The 21,021-nt window shown below is 40.5% G+C and overlaps 1 protein-coding gene across 5 annotated transcripts in view; it reads right to left on the bottom strand.

The window, feature by feature from the left end:
• fibcd1a (fibrinogen C domain containing 1a) overlaps positions 1–21,021 on the bottom strand; it is a 148,363-nt gene that overhangs the window by 108,608 nt on the left and 18,734 nt on the right. For 2 of the 5 annotated variants that reach the window (XM_077224222.1, XM_077224221.1), the window contains one exon: positions 2,702–2,821. The exons of the other annotated variants lie outside the window; for them this stretch is intronic. In XM_077224222.1, coding sequence (XP_077080337.1) covers positions 2,702–2,821 — 120 coding nt within the window. The remainder of the gene's footprint in view (positions 1–2,701; positions 2,822–21,021) is intronic. 5 annotated transcript variants of the gene reach the window in all.

Genomic DNA, 21,021 nt, shown 5'->3' with positions numbered 1-21,021 from the left:
TTCAGCTGTCCAGTAAATATTTAACTAGCAACAGCATTAGAAAAACCTCCTTTAAAAAAACTCATCTTTACTCAACAGAGTTATGAGCTGCCCGTTTATTGAAAAATCAAACATCTGCCTTTTTCTTAATACTTTTATTTGTTTTGTTCACTTTTTCTTAACAAAACACTAACGATACCAATTCCTCGGAACTGGAAATCGCAGCACACTGGATCTGCAGGTGAAAGCTAAGATAGGGCGGAGCCCGTCCCAACCCACGCTGTCAGATCCGTTTGCGAACCCCAAAATGCGAGTCGCCGCCGTGTCTAGGCAACAGCGGGACCCACGCGGGTAGCGCGAACCGAACCATTCTCCTCAAAGAACGATCGGCGAGAGCGGAGCGTCTTCATAGATAGACTCATACAATTCTCACAATCAGCCCCCTCGAGGACTGACTGGGCATGCTCCACTCCCAAACAAGCAACACAAAGCTGATGTGTGTCCCCACCCGTAATATAACGAGGGCAGGGAACAACACACCGTCTATAATCTTGCTTGCTCGCCATAATAATGATAGATTGGGCTTGACAGACAACAATAAATAGACAAGGACAGATATACAGAGAGCGCTTGCTGAAGGTACAGAAGCTGTCGCGGTCTGATTTCAGGGCTGCTATATAGTTTCCTGGTCTATGACGTCACCTATGTCGTAGTGGGCTTCCATTGGACTGATTTTACACGTGCTTCACGACGTAGTCACGCAGAGCGTTCCCATCGCGTCTCAAACGCAGCTCGAGTTCCCTTGAAAGGGAACATATGTTGGCCTTTGTGCACATAATACATCAAATACTGTATCAATCGTTTTTGTTCACACGATAAAATTACATCATATGCAAGTCAACAACCAGTGAAACAGAATGAAAGATCACATTCTGCACAATACTTTAAAACGAACCAAAAAAGTACAAACGAGGACAGGGAAAGGACTGGGTGATTAAGCTAAAACAATTATATTTCAATATTTTTCTACCAATACTTGAAAGTATTCTATATATCGTAACTTTTGGCAGTTTCTGAGGCAGTAAGTGTATTGCATTATGTTTTTAATTAACTTACTAGTAATAAAGTTTACTGTAGTTATGTGGGCTCTCAGTTTTTTTTCTGTAATTTTGGCCAAAATCTCATGTTATTAAAGACAAGGTGCAACGCACAGGCTATTTCAGACAGTATTGGCTATGACTCGATGACAAATGCTAGACTAAGACTCTCTTCTTCACTCCTCAAATACATAAAACATTAGCCTTTTTATTTATATATTGTTTCTTGAGTAAAGAAAATGCTGTACATATTCAATCAACCAGTTCTTTATTTAACCCTACATTGCAAACAAGCAGAGACTGTCCAAACGCTAGCGTCTTTTGAATAATGACTGGATTCGAACTGTATAGATGTGATTCTTTACTTTCTTTTAAGCAACATTATACATGCATACAACCCACTGGTGCTTTATTGTCGCCCTCTCGTGACATCATATCACTTGCGCCAACCTAGAGCACCATAGCAATAACACCCCACAAACTGTGTACGGCACTACATTCACGATTGAATTACAAGGTTTTAAATTTTTTGTGGATCCAATGGAGTTGGATTTCTGGTTTCTGCTCTACAAAACATAGGCCCTATACCTCAATATTTATGTATTTTCTATGAATATGTATAAGATTTTATTTTTTTCAATCAGAGGAACCACCATTTGCATCAAGGAGCAACTGCAGTCAATTAGATTGAAAATATATTAATTAAAACGGTTTAAAAATAAATAAAATTAATAAATAATAAATAATCAAGTCATGTTTTCTCACAATATTCTTACACTATTAACAAAAAAGATGATTAATTTTCTTTTTATATGATTAGTAATAATATAACAATTATAATATAATATAACACTTAATTAATTTAACACTATAAAAGTGATATTTACCTACATATGTTTTTACATTTTCATTTATGAAAAATACCACAGAGTGACTTTTGTGCATATTTTTTGAGTGAGAATGCATCTCAAACTCAAAAGTCACGACAAATGGAGTAATGACACAATCTTTAGGAAAATGTAAGGGGTCATATGATAGTTCTAAAAATAACATTATTTTGCGTATTTGGTTTAATGAAATGTCTTTATGTGGTTTTAGGTTAAAAAAAAGTCATTATTTTACACATACCGTACATTATTGTTTCTCCTCTATGCCCCGCCTTTCTGAAACGCGTCGATTTTTACAAAGCTCCTTGTTCTGAAAAGTGCAGTGTGCTCTGATTGGCCAGCGATCCAGTGCATTATGATTGGCCCGAATACCTTAAGCGTGTGACGGAAATGTCATGTCCCTTACCATGTTTGGAACATCAGCTCCCAGAGCAATAATGACAGGTAATAATGTCGATACTACCTTATCAATTCGAGCCCGAATCTGATCCAGATGACCAAGCTGATCGAACAACTTTGTCAGCGCGACTGGACCAGAACATATCAGGTTGGTAAGGTTTTATTTCTACTGTCTTTTTACACGTCGCGCCACGATACGGGGGTGAGAACACTATGTAAACATAAAACCATATCTGCATTTGTGATCGTAGAAACGACATACAAGTGCTACTCTATACTGCTCAAAACTCGCGTTTGAATAGTCAGTAGCAAATTCTTAAAATATAAAAATATACTTACAGGTTGTGTCTGACAGTCAGAAGTGCCAGAATGTACTTGCAAAGATGGAATTGCCCCACTTTTTAGAATCAGCCTTTGTGCACAGCCGGCCTTGTACTCTCCCAGGTTCTGGAAACAGTCCTACGAAAAATGCGCAGCACACAGGCGAATATTTTGGTTGTACTGTTCTGGAACAGTGTTGTAAATAAAGCCTAACCACTGTTTTCTAATTGTGTCCTCTTTTGGAAGACCAAACAAAGTAGTTTGGCTTTTGCAACGAAAAACACAGCGTCTCCACGACATTGGACGCTGGCGGCAACAATAATACAGCGAGAATAAAAATTACGCCTTCTTTCATATACATTTGGGCGCTGTTATGAAACTCTGCCCCCACAGACTGACCTAGATTTATGGGGGCGTGTTTGAACGAAGCATTTAAGGAAGGCATGGCTGAGCCTTAACTTTTACAAAGAATATCTCTTTGGGTTTGCTTTGTAACTCTGCAGATCTTATACATGCACGAACAGTTACATAACACACACACAAACACACACAAAAAAAAGGAAAACTAGAAATCGCATCATATGACCCCTTTAACCCCCTGGGGTCGGTGGCCACGTCGATTCTTTTCTTGTCAGTGTAAAAGAGACTCAAAATACTCATAAAATGTTTTATCTTACATATAAGTGTTATACATCATTCAAAACTGTTAAATGTCTTATTTTATTAATCACTCATAATAAAAACAAAATGATGTGTTTTTCGTAAAATAAAGAAAATAAACGATGCGTGTTCTGCCATCTCTCTAAATGTGAAGTTCATTCTGAAACGCGACAGAAAATGATCTGTAACTCAGCGAATGTTTGTCAGACTGACTTGAAAGGTATGTCTTTACAAAGCTTGGAATCTTTGTTTTTAAATGATGTCAATTATATAAAAAACAAATCTTCTCTGTTTAAGTAATCCGTATGAAAGCAATGACATGTATAGTTTCTCAAGCGCGTCCTAATTAACTCTAACTTGACCACACCCACACGTGCAAGAGCGATTGACATGCAAATATCAATGTGAAGGAACGTAAACCTGAAAACGCCCTCATCACCTCAAAACAAAGAATCAGAGACATCGGTAACATACTCCTTTGCTTTACTTTGAGTTTGGTAGACTGTGTTGTGCCGTGCACCTTGGATTTACCTCAGAAAAATTAGAACAACGCGATTTTAAGATGAGAAAGATTTTTAAGATAAGACATCCACTCATAATATTATTGTTATATAAACTTTACATTGTAGCAACTAGTCAAACTGGTGCCAGATTAAAATGTACGTTATGAAATGAGATTGAGATGAGAACATGAAGCCTAATGCTAAGTTTATATACATGTACACGACACGAGGATAATAAAACACAGCATGATATAAAAGTATCTTATATGAGTGTTTACTCTAATATGGTGAATATTATAATGTTTAGACCAGTGTTTAACTTTAAATACTGTGTTTGTGCATATCTGCTCAAACGTAGATATGTGGTAACAATAATGTTTCATAGTTTGGAGTGGCTCGATCGCTTCAGTAAATGTTCTCTGCACACGCTGAGTTTGAGTCAGTCACGCTGCTGTGCATTTGAAAAGCAAAACACGCCAAACAATAGGCTTCATGTTTTTACTCCAATCTCATTTCATAACGTCATAACGAATGGAAACATTTGAGGTAACATGTGATCCATATATTTTTCTCTAGAGTAGTGTTTCTGAAGTGTTAATTTTTAACGATTTATAGGCCGCCTGCTATAGGCTATTGTTATTGTTATTTTATGCAGCCCTACACACATAAAATGAACACCAGGTGTGTCAGTGTGTGTGTCAGTGTGTGTGTGTGTGTGTGTGTGTGTGTGTGTGTGTGTGTGTGTGTGTGTGTGTGTGTGTGTGTGTGTGTGTGTGTGTGTGTGTGTGTGTGTGTGTGTGTGTGTGTGTGTGTGTGTGTGTGTATTTTGTACATTTTAAATCGCAATTTCAACCAGAAAATTCTAAAATGTATTCCCAAAATCGTGCAGCCTATAGTTTATTTTGATATCAGCTTGTTCACAGTTGTTTCCTTTTTTTTTTTTACAGGGACCAGATGCCACTGGATGAGTCCTACTGACTTCAACATTCACATGAGTTTTTGTACATGAACATGGTAAAATGAAAAATCAAAAACCTTGGAAATGACAGGTATGTACTATGTTTCAGGAATGGCACAAAGTTATGTGACTGTTCAAGTCTCTGTCTTTAGATCAATGTGTTCAATAATGTGCTTTTTTTGTCCTTTGTTGTGTATCTTTGGATTATGTTGTGTTGTAAATAAATCCAAACAATCAAAAAGCCATTCTTTTTTAAATCTCTCCTCATTTTTTGTGCAAGGGTCCTCATAATGATAGGGCCTGATAACACCTGATAGGGCCACTATGGGAGGGTCTTTGTATTTCTCAGTTGTTAAACTCATCAATATTTATGATGATTCACGTCTACTCGCATAAAGCTTTCTCACACAAAACATGTCTTACAAATTTTAAATCAATATATTGTTTTATCTGAATGAGTACGCAGGATGATTTCACATAGTTTTGTAGCAAATATTCTAGGCTTTGTGATACAATATTCAAAAGTCTTGAGAAGAAATAATCAGTATGGGTTTCATGACCTTATTTCAATGAGAATTTATTTTTTCACAAACCACGCATAAACGTCATTATCTCAAAACTACAAACTAGGGACAGGGCTCTCAAGTCTCATTGGGCGTGAGACACACGCATTTCAACCCGTTCACACGCTCACACGCCACACCGTGTATTTCTCACGCTGAGGAGTAAGGGAACTTGTCTCACTATACAATTAATGGACGGAAGGCAAACAGAGGGAAGTTCTCTGCCGAGTTCATAGCATCTGTCTCGAGTTATACAGAGTTAAATGCTAGCTACCAGCCAATCAGAAATTAGAATTAGTTGTTTCCGGGTAAATTATGTGTTCCCGCTGCAAGCTCGTTCGTTACTAGACACGCGCACACACGGAGTGGAAGTTGAAAGAGCAAGATCTGATTAATGCGGTTTGCGGACATCTTCATTTATTTTTTTATTTTTTTTGCATTTTGATTTTACGACTCCTGGACAATATCTCTTGGCTGTGATCAAAGACAGTGAGAGCTGATGTTGAGGAGTATAGCCAAATTCGTGCTAAATTATTTTTGATGCATTCAAAAACTCTCCAACTGCTTTTAAAGGGGTCATCGGATGCAAAATACACTTTTATATGGAATAAATGTGTCTTTGCAGTGTGTGGACACAATCACCATGCAATGAAAAAAATCCATTCACGTTTTTTTTTATCCTCAAAAAGCCAAAAAGTTGTTGCTCATTATCATTTAAAGAGACATATGCACCGAAACGGGTCACTGTGAACAGAGCTGTTTTTTAAGAGGTAAAAAGGGTGTTGTTTTGCACAACCATTGAGAAATTTTAACCAAAGTATGTTACAAACTTTACATGAAGACCCAAAAGAATCATACCAACTTGTGGAAAATGGGCATCCGATGACCCCTGTAAAGGTGACCGGTTTGGGTCTTGACATACATGCTCAGGGCAAGTTGTTATGACACAATGTTATGTACATTGAGCACTGATGTTCAGCTGGCTTGTTTGGGGTCAAATTTATTTTTATTTTTCAATAAATTTGTATTTTTTAAATATAACTATTTATTTTATTTGGATGAATTTGTTTTTTTTATCAGATTTAACAATTGTTATAATTTCCATTTGTGCTGGTCAATTATGAACAATAGGCAAAATTGAACTGCTAGCAAAAATTGAAGCGAATTTGGTTGGGTTGAGGGACCGCTGCTGCATATATTTGGGTGGCTCCTCCCCTAAATCTCACTCTAAACTTTTGATAAAACTTGAGAGCCCTGTAGGGATGAGTCGTGATCTTCGAATAGTCGAATAGTCGAACTGCGTTCGAAATTCGATCATAAAATGACTTTTTCGAATATCGTTATATTTTCGCGCAATTCCAATGTGTCATAATTGAATGCGCGCCAACTGTCACATATCGCGCAGCAGGGTATTTTCCTGTCGGGGACACAAGGTGTCACTTACATGAATGAAACCCCCTACTGCGCAATAGGATACCAGTGTTTTAATTAGTGTAAACAAACAACAGAAGAAGAGCACCCTGACCGTTAACTCTGCGCCCAACAGAGTTGGGTAGTAACCTTTTACTGTCTGTGGTAGTAACCGTCTACAAAGTAGGCTACATTTACTTCCTTACGTTGGGGCGACGTTCCTCTCGTTACTTTATTTTAATGCAATACATGCTGTTAAAGGCATCGTTTATTCCAAGCGCGCTGCATCTTTTTTATGGGCATGAGCGATGCTCAATTCACAAATTAATCACTCTTTTGAGTCGATTCTGTTCAAAGACTTCATCAAACAGATCTGTCTAAATTGGTTCGCGAATCAGTTTGAATGGTCTGTTCAGTTTCCTGCACGCACTGAATCCTCTGATGCGCTTTCAATTCACACTCGGAGTCGTAACAGGAAGAATTAAGAACATCAAGAGCGTTGGATGAAGTGGCCGTGGGCCTACAGTATAGTCTAGAGAAAGCAAATCTCCAAATGCATCTTATTTTTGCCAGCGATGAAGATCTAGTTGAACATCTTCGTATGATGTCTGTGAATGAATGATTCCATAGGACGCTACATTAGAGATCATTTCATTCAGGTAATACATTTTACAACCAAACAGATTATTACGCGATGATAGCACTGCTACAAGTATGATGACATTATCCGTTTTTTGAACATGATAATTTATAGGCTACATTAAATAAGCTACCATTGTCCATAGTTTATGAAATGAACACCCGCCATCCCGCGGGGTAATGTGTGTGTATTGCGCAGTGGCATCACACGAATAGTTTTGATTGAAACAAATTTATTTAAAAAGTAGGCTATTGCAGTAACAAGGCAGGTCCGCATAATATCATTATGACATATGACATTATTTTTTTATCTAACGAGCATCTGGTTTGCCGATGCAAAAACGGACTGTCGTGCTTATTGTTTTTTTCTTCTATGTTAACTATGTTAAAAAACAACGAAAACATGTTACTTGTTCAATTAATAAACAGTTTGTTTGATGACAAATCTCTAAAGATGAAATTGGCCTCCCTTTCTGTCATTGTGAGTGTGGGTTTTTTTTTTTTTTTTTTTTTTTTGAACGATAATCGACTTTTGCTCCTAGATTTTCGAATGCCATTTTTGGCAGAAATTCACATCCCTACTACAAACCTTTACATACATGCTGCTGACATATTATTGTAGCAGAGTTTGTGCTGAATACAGTGTAATCAGACTTTAGCCATGAAAATATCACAAGTAACAGAAATAAGCACAAATGTCAGAGCATGTCAGAACACCTCCAGAACCCAGAAAACACCTCAGACCCCAGAGGGTTAATGGCCAAAAAACGCACATTAACAACAATGCAATATTTACAATCTTCCTTAAATATACAATATATATTTCGTCCAGACCTAGACTAGGACATATAAGTGTTGTTGCCATGTCCCGGGTAGTGTAGCCCTAGATCCAGTAATGAGATAAGCCAATCTGGTGAGGGAAATATGGGCACCAGAGGTTGAAAAATGCACAAGGCTTCCGGGATTCACTGAGCTCAGAACAGCTGAGTCCTGTTTAATCTCCATCTCTCTTTTTTAAAACCACTCAGCTTCGAAATGGCCACCAAAGCGATGGGAATCAGAAAAGCTGAGGTATCCTGTCTTAAATCATTACTGCTCTGTGGCACTTAGTCTTAAAAGACTGGTGAACTCTCACATTAACTGCACGTCCCCTCGAGTGACTAAAACACCATCCAGTTTGTAAATCACACCAATTGACTAGAAGAAAACAAAATCTTCCTGTCCCGCACACTTCTGAATCCCTATAGGTGACAATTATATTAGTGTTTGTACATAACTCAATTGAAAAGACAAATGCACACTGATTTCCTGACAGAAGTGATAGAAGACCAGTCATGACAATGGCCAATATAACTTCATTAACACAGACCTACATATCAACCACAAGATGTTCTCAACATTTCACTTACGACTACAAGCCATAATGTCATTATCATTTCATTTGCTGATAATAGCAAGAAAACTAGTTTAACCACTGCATGAACACATCAACAGAACTGTCAGCGACAACTTTGCCCCGAGTGTCACTGGAACTAAAGCATGAACAGGACGGCATGAACAGAAATGTAAATAGCAAAAGTAGCATTTGCAGTGATGGTCTCTAAGACGAGACAAGTGAGTCTGCGTTAAGAAATTGAGTCAAAATGAACTTAACACTTTAAGTGATCAAATTAAAATTCAATTTAAATATACTTACATTCAATTATTAGTAAACACACACACACACACACACACACACACACAAACACTGCTGACCAAAAAAAAGTTGATGTATGGATTTGAATAGGCAAATTCATAAGAGTCTATGATTGGATCATTCATACAGTGATCATTATGTTTCTAGCATGTTAGGCCTATATATTTTGGAAAAATTCTTTCAACCCTATTTGATAGAGTGTGTAGCTTCTTATTTCTTAAACAACCATGTAGGAAGACACATTATGGCCATATTTCAGGATGACAAGCCAAGAATCACCAGGGTCAAATTGTGAAAGTCCAGAGTTCAGAGTCCTTAAATTCATTTAAAGTCTTTGGGATGTGCAGTAGGAGACTTTACAGAGTGCTTGACTCTTGCATTGTCAATCCAAGATCTTGACTATATATATATATATGTATATATATATATATATATATATATATATATATATATATATATATATATATAGTAAATGTATATAGTCACTTGACCTACTACAGTCTTTTATTGACATTGATTTACATGACAGCCTTCCTGGAGAAATTCTCAAGGAACACCACTGGGAAACTGGGAAATGAAAGAAAGCTCAACACTAAAGGTCTCAGATGAATTTACCTGAAACAACCTGATAAAGGCGACAGATGCACATCCGCTCTTTGAAATCCTTGCAGACCATGTGCAGTGTGATGAGTAAATGAATGTGCAGCTTTATCACTTTATCTTTTGTCTGTGTTATCACTGTCTGTTATTGCAGCACAAAAGTGCAAGAGTGGAAGGCAGGCCACTCAAGGGTCAATTTGAACAGCAGCAAAAATTGTGTGCTCTGACCTTCCCATACATTGAATAAATCTCTGCCAGCCATTGTCACATCCAAATCCCTCACACTGCCAGATTCAATCCACCTAGATCATAATCTGTCCACCCCAATTGGCTCCAACAGGAGATTCTGTCTCAGAATAACTCAATCCACCACATTCAAAATTAGCTTTTATTCCCCTGGCAAAAAACAAAGAACTGACCGCCTTAAGCACTTGTGCTTATTATGATTATCTTTCCTCTAATACATTGGACTAATAGGCTTTGTGGCTATAATTTTCACACTCCTCTGCTCATAATAATTCAGCAAATGCCACTCGGTTTGTATTTATAACACCATATGCGGCTGTTTATTGGATTGGATAATGTGTAAAGTTATTCCGTGTAATGTTTTATTTTGTATTTGTCTTATAGTGCATTATATTAACTTATTCAACATTGCTGTTTAATGGCTTTTGACTTCATAACAGCCAGACTTTTTGAACAGAATTTAAACAGCTAAGCAACACATGTATGCACTGAATTATTATTGCAAAATTTTAAATCAAGTGCCATTCATTATAAAAAAAAAATCTCTCAAAACAAAACTTGTTAGCTTTAAAACGTTAAAATAACTGAAATATGGTTGTTAAATTATTAATATATTAGTTTGACTAAAAGTAATGTCGTAAAGTTGACAAAAAATGTAAAAGACTTTTCATAAACTAAAACTAGACTAAAACTATGAAAGACAAAATGACTAAATTGTGACTAAGACCAATAAGCATTTTCGTCTAAAGATGAAGACTAAGACTAAATCAAAAATGGCTGCTAAAATTAACACTGCATCATACCGCCCACCCCAAACTTATTTACTATAGTATTCTATGGTACCTTGGTTTACCATAGTATTTTCTTGTTTATTTACAATTATATATACATATATATATATATATATATATATATATAGGTCCTTCTCAAAAAATTAACATATTGTGATAAAGTTCATTATTTTCCATAATGTAATGATAAAAATTAAACTTTCATATATTTTAGATTCATTGCACACCAACTGAAATATTTCAGGTCTTTTATCGTTTTAATACTGATGATTTTGGCATACAGCTCATGAAAACCCAAAATTCTTATCTCAAAAAATTAGCATATTTCATCTGACCAATAAAAGAAGTGTTTTTAATACAAAAAAAGTCAACCTTCAAATAATTATGTTCAGTTATGCACTCAATACTTGGTCGGGAATCCTTTTGCAGAAATGACTGCTTCAATGCGGCGTGGCATGGAGGCAATCAGCCTGTGGCACTGCTGAGGTGTTATGGAGGCCCAGGATGCTTCGATAGCAGCCTTAAAGGGTTAGTTCACCCAAAAATGAAAATGATGTCATTAATGACTCACCCTCATGTCGCTCCAAGCCCGTAAGACCTCCGTTCATCTTCAGAACACAGTTTAAGATATTTTAGATTTAGTCCGAGAGCTTTCTGTCCCTCCATTGAAAATGTATGAACGGTATACTGTCCTTGTCCAGAAAGAAAATAAAGACATCATCAAAGTAGTCCATGTGACATCAGTGGGTTAGTTAGAATGTTTTGAAGCATCGGAAATACATTTTGGTCCAAAAATAACCAAAACTACGACTTTATTCAGCATTGTATTGTCTTCTGGTTCTGTTGAGGATCCGCGTTCAGTGACGCTGCTGACGTAAGACGCTGCTGACGTGTTTGGTGCGCCCGAGCTTCGTTTACAGTCTGAGGGAGACGCACGCTGGAAACAAAACAATCTTCACAAACATATCTAAGGATTTCCACCTGCATTTTTTTGCCCAGCCATATTTATTTGAACCCGGACGCACCAGATACACGTCAGCAGCGTCTTACGTCATCAGCGTCACTGCGGACTCGTGAGCGCGGATCCCAAACAGAACCGGAAGACAATACAATGCTGAATAAAGTCGTAGTTTTGGTTATTTTTGGAACAAAATGTATTTCCGATGCTTCAAAACATTCTAACTAACCCACTGATGTCACATGGATTACTTTGATGATGTCTTTATTTCCTTCCTGGACAAGGACAGTATACCGTTCATACATTTTCAATGGAGGGACAGAAAGCTCTCGGACTAAACCTAAAATATCTTAAACTGTGTTCTGAAGATAAACGGAGGTCTTACGGGCTTGGAGCGACATGAGGGTGAGTCATTAAATGACATAATTTTCATTTTTGGGTGAACTAACCCTTTAAGCTCATCCAGAGTGTTGGGTCTTGCGTCTCTCAACTTTCTCTTCACAATATCCCACAGATTCTCTACGGGGTTCAGGTCAGGAGAGTTGGCAGGCCAATTGAGCACAGTAATACCATGGTCAGTAAACCATTTACCAGTGGTTTTGGCACTGTGAGCAGGTGCCAGGTCGTGCTGAAAAATGAAATCTTCATCTCCATAAAGCTTTTCAGCAGATGGAAGCATGAAGTGCTCCAAAATCTCCTGATAGCTAGCTGCATTGACCCTGCCCTTGATAAAACACAGTGGACCAACACCAGCAGCTGACATGGCACCCCAGACCATCACTGACTGTGGGTACTTGACACTGGACTTCAGGCATTTTGGCATTTCCTTCTCCCGAGTCTTCCTCCAGACTCTGGCACCTTGATTTCCGAATGACATGCAAAATTTGCTTTCATCCGAAAAAAGTACTTTGGACCACTGAGCAACAGTCCAGTGCTGCTTCTCTGCTGCTTCTCAGGCGCTTCTGCCACTGTTTCTGGTTCAAAAGAGGCTTGACCTGGGGAATGCGGCACCTGTAGCCCATTTCCTGCATTATGCACATTATGCCTGGACACTGGACACCTGGACACTAGGGGAACACCTGCCCGTAGAAACGAAGGGTCCGACCACAGGGTGTGCGGGGTGACGTGCACCCGGTACGTGCCGCTATCCCATTCCCATCTCCGGACTCGGCCGTAAAGCCAGTGCTGAAGCGGTCTCATATGATGCAATCAGAGCGGCGTTATTACGGCTGTGGATGCCATATGCCCCAAGCAGGTGATACAGCGATCATGCCCGTCAGCCGGAGTCAAACATTGGCCGCATCCAGAAACACACGATCTGAATGACATCTTGAATAAGACGGCGATAGATTGTGTTAGCTCTTTTAGAAGTGCTCTGATGTGCTGAAGCGCACAGGGAGATAGCCGCGGCTACACACCAGGAATGCAACCTAGTGTTAGCACTCACTCTTAATCGTCACGCCCACCGAACCAACAAAGCTGTGAAAACAGCTGTTTATGCTCTGAAGAGTAGATGCAGAGAGATCGCGACCCTCGCTGTCAGCGCCATCACACCAACACCACGAACCAGAGATTCTTCTTGGCAGAGACTCGAAGACACTCAGTAGATCTTTGCAGGAGACAGGAACAGCATACACCATCTGGCTCCGAAGCGAAAAAACAAGGATGCGAGGCACCTGCTGCTCATTATATGCTCGCGCTGCGATGCACAGCAGCTGGTGCAATTATCGCATGCCAATGTGCATTGGCTCGTTTAGTTTCAATCAAAGTAGATAGGTCTCGCAAGCGATCCCCATTCGTCAGTCTAGACTTACTCGTAGTGACTGACGAAGGGGAACAAGAGTGAATATATGCATATTTTTAAATAAAATATTATTTGCAAAGAGTTTAAATGGATTACTTCACAACTATATGGGCTATAATTAGACCTAGAACTTCTTTTACCATTTCTATTTCTTATTCCCTTAAATCCCTTTTAATCCTTATTAATTATTTAATTTCTTTAAACAAAAAGCAATTCCCCCCCACCAAAAAAAAAAAAACATAAAAAAATACCTTTGTCCCCCCCTAAGTTCAAGACATGGTTACTGCCTTGCTTAAAGGGATAGTTCACCAAAAAATGAAAATTCTGTCAGTATTTACTCACCCTCATGTTGTTCCAACCCCGTAAGACCTTCGTTCATCTTCGAAACACGAATTAAGATATTTTTTATTAAATCTGAGAGCTGGATGACTCCTCCATAGGCTTCTTAAGGGATTGACACTTGTTCCCCGAAAAGTTATTAAAGACAATGTTAAAATAGTCCAAGTGACTACAGTGGCTCAATCCTAAGTTTATCAAACAACGAGAATACTTTTTGTGCGCAAAAAAACAAAAATAACGACTTTATTTCAACTATTAATTTCCTTCGCTGTGGGCCTCGAGTCAGTTCACTAGCGTAATAGCTTCTGTTGTTGTACGTCACACGCATTCCACACATGACCAGCGTTGGCCAATAGTGAGCCTACGTTTACATAGCTCTAAGCAATCACACTACGTTAACTGACTAGAGGCCCATAGAGAAGGAAATGAATAGTTGAAATAAAGTTATTTTTGTTTGTTTTTGCACACAAAAAGTATTATCGTCGCTTGATAAACTTAAGATTGAGCCACTGTAGTCACTTGGACTATTTTAACGATGTCTTTACTAACTTTTAGGTCTGTCAATCCCTTAGAAGCCTATGGAGGAGTGATCCAGCTCTCAGATTTAATCAAAAATATCTTAATTTGTGTTCCGAAGATTAATGAAGGTCTTACGGGGTTGGAGTAAATACTGACAGAATTTTAATTTTAGGGTGAACTATCCCTTTAAATCATGTTACTCCACATGTGTAAAACGTAATAAAAGCTCACTGAGACGATACCTAGAGACCAGACATAATGAAACTCTCACACTATTCTTTTGGCGGATTAATTTTATTAGGAAAATATCCGGCCTCTTACTGGTATGTCCAGGTCGCACTCAATCACCATTCCATGTATTCCTAAAATGCAATTGCTCTCATGTTTTCACGCAGGATAGCAATTGCAAGTACATTTTCTGTCTGCTTTGTTGGAATGTAATGTGAAGATTGTACAAAGTAACATTAATAACATAATCTTTGGCAACAAGTGAATAGTACATAGCTGGCAAATCTCTGTATAATCATAGATATCTATATGCGTTATCATTTTTGAATGCCTATGTCCACACTACAACACACACTTTGGATAGCGTCTTCAAATAGCTCAGTTTTCGCAGGACATAAATGCAGTCTTAGTGTGACTGAAAGGCCAAAAAAATGCTTTTTCAAATGTATCCGTATTAATGTAGACGTAGCTTAAAATGCTTCCCATTTCCTGTGTGCATTTTCAGCTCATATTAACGACAAAACCCTGCTTAAAGCTGTTTATCTTCCCTCACAATAACATATTGCTTTTTATGTTTGATCCAGGGAAAAAAAATGGGTTTAAATCAATCAACTGTGGCTCGAATTCAAACAATTGGCCTTTTAATACCCATCCACGTTCCATCTTTCTGGTGTTTCAGTGTTTATTGTGGCCTGAAATGCTATCAGAATTTCAACCCTATCCTTTCAGTCGTACCTCATTTCTTCCTGTATGCATAATAAAGTCTTCTGGCCTTGGTTGTAGCACATTGACAGTGGATGGATGTGAAAGCTATAAAGTCCCTACAGATATATGGCTTTCCCTTCTCTGTTGTTATCTGTGCTGGATATCCATCACAGGATTGTGGGGCTATTTGGGCGTGTATGAATTCTGATATATGGAGTCCCACAGGCGAGGGGCTCGCTCTAAGAGTAGTTGTATAATTATAGGCCATCAATGGCTCTCCTAGATGGCGTCTGTATATCAAACTGTCATGGATCGTTTTTTCACTGTGATGGAGCGAATGTTATCTGGTTTAACCTCTGACATATTTCGGATGATCCCCAATGTGTCTCTTCCCTCTCACATTCAACAATAAGGAATGATTTTTAAGACCAGGTATAAAAGTAAACAATCACATTTGCTCTGGGTCAGATCTGTTGACATTTTGCAAAAGCCATCTTTATTTAATTCAGGACTATAGACACACCTTTTGGTATTTATCTTTCGTTTGACATTTCTTCTCCGCTTTTGAGATTGCCTAAAAAAGACTTACATCCATCTTTAGTCAACCTAAATAACACAAAAGACACTGTATTGAATTCATTAAACAGTTGCACCACTTTTTCACTCTTGGTATTTCAGATCTTGTTCACTTTCCCAATTGGAAATTGCAGCATGCAAATTGTGTAGGGTACAAATTTTGAGGGCGTAATTTGTTCTTTAATGACTTTGAGAGAATCTTTAGGTTGGATTAGTGTAAGCAGGCACATGCAAGGGAGAGCAGAACAAGATTTTATTACAAATATAAAGAGGCACTATTATTCTGCAGCACAATATAACTGATGCTGCTTGACCAGTTGTGTTCAAGATTCAGCAGTTTTTACGGCTTTTATTTTTTGGGGATTGTGCTATTTTTATTGACAGAGGTGGTACAGAGGCGACAGAGCATATGTGCCATCGCATTTATAGAGTACCTGTCAAAAGTTTGGAAGCATTATTTTACATATATATATATATACAAGTTTCCAGGCATAATGTGGTCTTCACGGATCCCTCTGCCACCGGCTGGGGGGCCACGTACAACGGCATGCAGTTTCAGGTCTGTGGAGAGGGCCTCAACTGCATTGGTACATCAATTGCCTCGAGTTGCTCACAGTACGCCTTGCGCTGGGCTGCCTCAAAGGGCCGCAGCATGGCAAGCACGTATTGGTCCGTACGGACAGCACTGTGACCTTTGCGTACATCAACCATCAAGGTGGTCTACGCTCCCGCGGCATGTCGCAACTCGCCCGCCATCTCATATGGAGTAAGAAGCATCTGAGGTCGCTTCGTGTCATTTACATCCCTGGAGTGCTCAATCGTGCAGTCGACGAGCTCTCATGACAGGACCAGGAGCCGAGACTGCACTCCAGGCCGTTCCAGCGGTACAGCGGTTGTGGCAGAGGGACATAACGTCTCCGTTCCCTCCTCAGGGAACGAGGGTTACATACGTAACCGGGACTTTGCCTTTCGTTCGGTCACTACGCGTCCAAATTTAATCACGCCGCAGCGGCTGTCTTCCAGTGCCCTGCGCAAGACTGCGCTCCCCGTCATGAGACTAGCACGGACGAAGGGATAGGCTTAACGCAGGAATACCAAGGTACACTGGGTGGCATATCCCAGGAGGACTATGTAACACAATGCCTACCCATAGGTAGGACTTAGAATACACATGACCCCACCAGAGGCCGGGATGCATATGGAGAACTCACAGGCCCGAATAACTGGTATCGGGACTCGATCGCAAAGCCAGTGCTGAAGCGGTCTCATATGAAGCAGTCCGAGCAGCTTGGCAGGTACTCCAGACGCCATGTGCCCTAGGAGCCTCTGAAATAACTTCAGTGGAACCGCACTCTTGTCCTCGATTTGTCTCAGGCAAGTCAGCAGCTACTGCGCGCGCTGGCTCATAAGTTGTGCGCACATGGCGACCGAGTCGATTTCCATACCAAGAAAAGAGATCATCTGCAAGGGGGAGAGTTTGCTCTTTTCCCAGTTGACCCAAAGGCCCAAACAGTCGAGGTGCCGGAGCACCATGTCCCTGTGTTCTCAAACCTGGTCTCGAGAGTGAGCTAGAAACAGCCAGTCATTGAGATAGTTCAAGATGCGAACCCCATGTTGCCGGAGTGGAACAAGGGCTGCCTTGACGACTTTCGTGAAGAAACGAAGGGACAGGGCTAACCTGAATGGGAGAACTGGTATGCCTGTCCCTCGAAAGCAAACCGTAGAAACAGTCTGTGTCGAGGAAGAATGGAGACATGAAAGTACGCGTCCTTCAGGTTGATCGCTGCAAACCAATCCAGTGGACAAACACATTCGGAAATGCGTTTGGCTGTCAACATTTTGAATGGAAGCCTGTAAAGGGTTCGGTTCAATACGCGCAGGTCCAGGATTGGTCGTAACCCACCGGTTTTCTTGGTTACAATGAAGTAGGGGCTGTAAAAGCCAGACTTCAATTCGGCTGGAGAGACGGTCACGATCGCACTCTTCGCCAGTAGAGCGGCAACCTCCGCACGCATGACAGGGGCATTGCCACCTACCATGGTATAGCGGACTCCCCGGAAGCGGGGAGGAGAACGTGCAAACTGAATCAGCGCTACCCTCGAGCATGTCTGTGAGCACCCTGTCCTAGTAGACCTGGAGGATGGCCATAGCATGCAGTGAGGAGGCAGCCTGCCCCGCAGCTCTATAGGTCTTCACCACCGGAGTAGACGAGAACCTACAGGCTTTGGAGGTGTGCTTAGGGTCGCCATGCCAGGTGGAGGCGCTCTGGGGACACAATAGCTTAGCCAGACAATGCTCCACAGGGGGTAACCCAGTGTACTCTTAGGCTGCGGCCCCATCGAGGGTAGAGAAGGCGGAAGAGGCCTCTGAGCAATCGCGAGAAGTCAAAGGATACTTCCACAAACTCATGACCTCTCCGTGCACTTCCGGGAAGAAACGAATTGGGGGTGGGTGCTAACGGGTGTCAGCACATGCCGCCACCAAAAACCAATCATCCAGGAGCGAGCGCTCGGGACAGGATGGTGGATTCCATTCCAGCCCGATGCTCGCGGCTGCCTGGGAAAGCATGGCTGTCAATTCCGGATCAGACTCGAGCAATGCTGGCACACCTGAAGGCGGCAGCACAGCAAAGTCTTCTTCTCTGGAAGACTCCAGCCCACCTTGTAATGCGGCGATCAACATCGTCTCATCATCTGGATCGCCGAATCAGATACGGGGCGGGTCCGAAGACCGGCCGGCAATCCCATCTTGCACACTCGCGGGTTGCAGTGTACAAGAGGGGGGTGTGGCCCGAGGAGGAATTGTCTGGGCTTTGTTCCACACCGTAACCCTCAGGTCACCCTGGCCACCAGCCAAAGTATCGCCTCTCGTGGAGGGGATAGAATGGGGTGTGGCAGAGGGGACTCTAGCTCCATGGAGGTCATTGTGTCTAGACCGAAGCACACAATGGTCATGTTCCCACAATAAGAACATTAGTCACTCACAAACGCTGCCTTAGCATGATCTAAGCCCAAACACGCAAGGCAGCGATTGTGCCCATCAGATGACAAAACAAATCGACCGCTCCCAGAAATGCACGGGCGAGGCATCTTGAAAAAGACGTGCCATTTGCAAGCTCTTTTTGTGAGAGAAAGAAAGCTCAGCAGAGTGATGAAGCGCCCAGGGAGAAGCACACACACTGTTGGCAGATGCACAGACCAGCAGCAGGCAATGTGATCGCGCTGGAACGTTCCGTTGCACTAACACACTGGAGAGCCACTCGCCTCATAGTATCGAAGATCTCAGATACAGGCGTGCAGAGGAGTGAAGAGAAGCTCTTGGCTCCGAAGCAAAAACATAATGCGAGATTGCCAGCGTCCCTCCTTTATACCAACGTGGTGGGGCAGAGTTGCGCATGATATTCGTAAATGACGTAACTTGGAGTGACTGAACGAAAGGGAACTAAAAGTGTTGAAACTCGCACTCATCTTCAGTGAACATTAAGCCCCGCCTTCTGTGATCTGATTTGCCATCCTTGTGAAATTGACAAGCACGTCTACAATAACCCGGATAGATTTGAAAAAACGGAGTTTTCATTTCAAAACGCGCTCCATCCACAATAGTGTTTTCAAGTGTTTTCCAAAAGTTTCTCATCCATACTGAAACGTCGAAAAATGCTAAATTTACCTTACAGCGCATGCGTAAACCCTCAATAAAGCTCACTGAGATGATAAAGACAAAACAAGACATAATCAAGTTATCACGTAATTCTTCTTGCAGGATCATTTTTGTTTTAGCAAAATATCTCACCATTCACTGATGCGTCCAGGTCGCACTTAGTCACCATATGTTTGGTCTATTTGGCCAATTTGGCCATATCCAATTATGGGGGTGGACTTGTCACCGTACTGCCTATGGTGGTTACGGTCCTGGATTTAAGTATTTTCCGACATTTCATTGAGGAAGTGAAACTTTTTTTAATTAATGTGGACATAGTTTTAAAGGTCTCTTCTCACACCAAAGACAACTATAACGAGGAAGATATAGTTTTAAAAATATTTCTAAATTTAAAAGAATAGCAGAGTCCAGACCACAACTATAACAATAATGGCACAGAGAAACAAAATCATTGGAATCACTTTCACAACAATTTTTTTTCCAGCTGATGAATGATAAAAACCTTGACAGCCAATCAGAATCCATCCTGCTTTAAAGAGCTAGAGCACTTAAAGTGGCAGATGAGAATATCAGCAGCGCATGCTAATAAACATAATGTTGTCATATGTTGGTGTAGACACTAATATAGTTATCATCATAGTTATCTATCTTTGTGTGACAAGCCTTTAGAGTTGTTGCAGCTGTACTGGGGCATACTTATTAAGCTAGGGGACACACTAGGTATCCAGTGTTTTATCCCATACACACATAATGGCTATGTTCAGTCAAGCGCTTACAGCTTTCATTACAGAACAGCAGGCTTCCAGGTTTTTGGAGGAATGTTTAATTGGCAGTGCCGTGTTTGTCAAGCATCCTGAAGAAATGAATTTCAGCCCACATGTTTGGACTTCCCATCCCCATTGTGTCCAGCAAACAATTGGTAAACATCTCTCACATTGTCTTTGTTTGGCCGTGTTGAATTGCTGTGTGCCCGATGGGAGATTGCAGGACAGAAAGCAGACAACTGCTGGGCACGACTTCCCAGATTCTCTAAAGATTAACTCAAGAGATAAAGTATCTGGGTTTCCTCCACATCTACACTTCATCCTGATGAATAGCTACCCAGGCTGTCAGCAAGTCTGTTCAATTTGCAAATCCTAATAGCTACTACAACTTAAGCAGCTTGACACATTTGAGAGGGAAATGAATTGATAAAACTCTATTTAACTTTAGGTGGCTGCTAGCATCCTGTGCTGAGATGAAGTCTGCAAGTTACTGTATAATGGCCACTACTCATTTTTTTCAGCTGTACAGGATGAAATGTTTATTAGTCTTTGAAATCGTCAATCCCTCCAGCCACTTATAGCTAAATGGCCTTTAAGTTTGAAGAACAATTCACGGATGTTTTAGCCTGCTGTTTCCATGGTTAAGAATACAGTATCAGCTTAAAGAAACAGACAGTTCACTCAAGATCGAAGATTCTGTCATTCTTTACTCGTCTCCAGGA

Source organism: Siphateles boraxobius, unplaced genomic scaffold (assembly GCF_051911475.1).
Source record: "Siphateles boraxobius isolate OS27281-9 unplaced genomic scaffold, OSU_SipBor_1 9, whole genome shotgun sequence".
Classification (NCBI taxonomy): Eukaryota; Metazoa; Chordata; class Actinopteri; order Cypriniformes; family Leuciscidae; genus Siphateles; species Siphateles boraxobius.
This window is presented reverse-complemented; position numbering and strand designations above follow the sequence as displayed.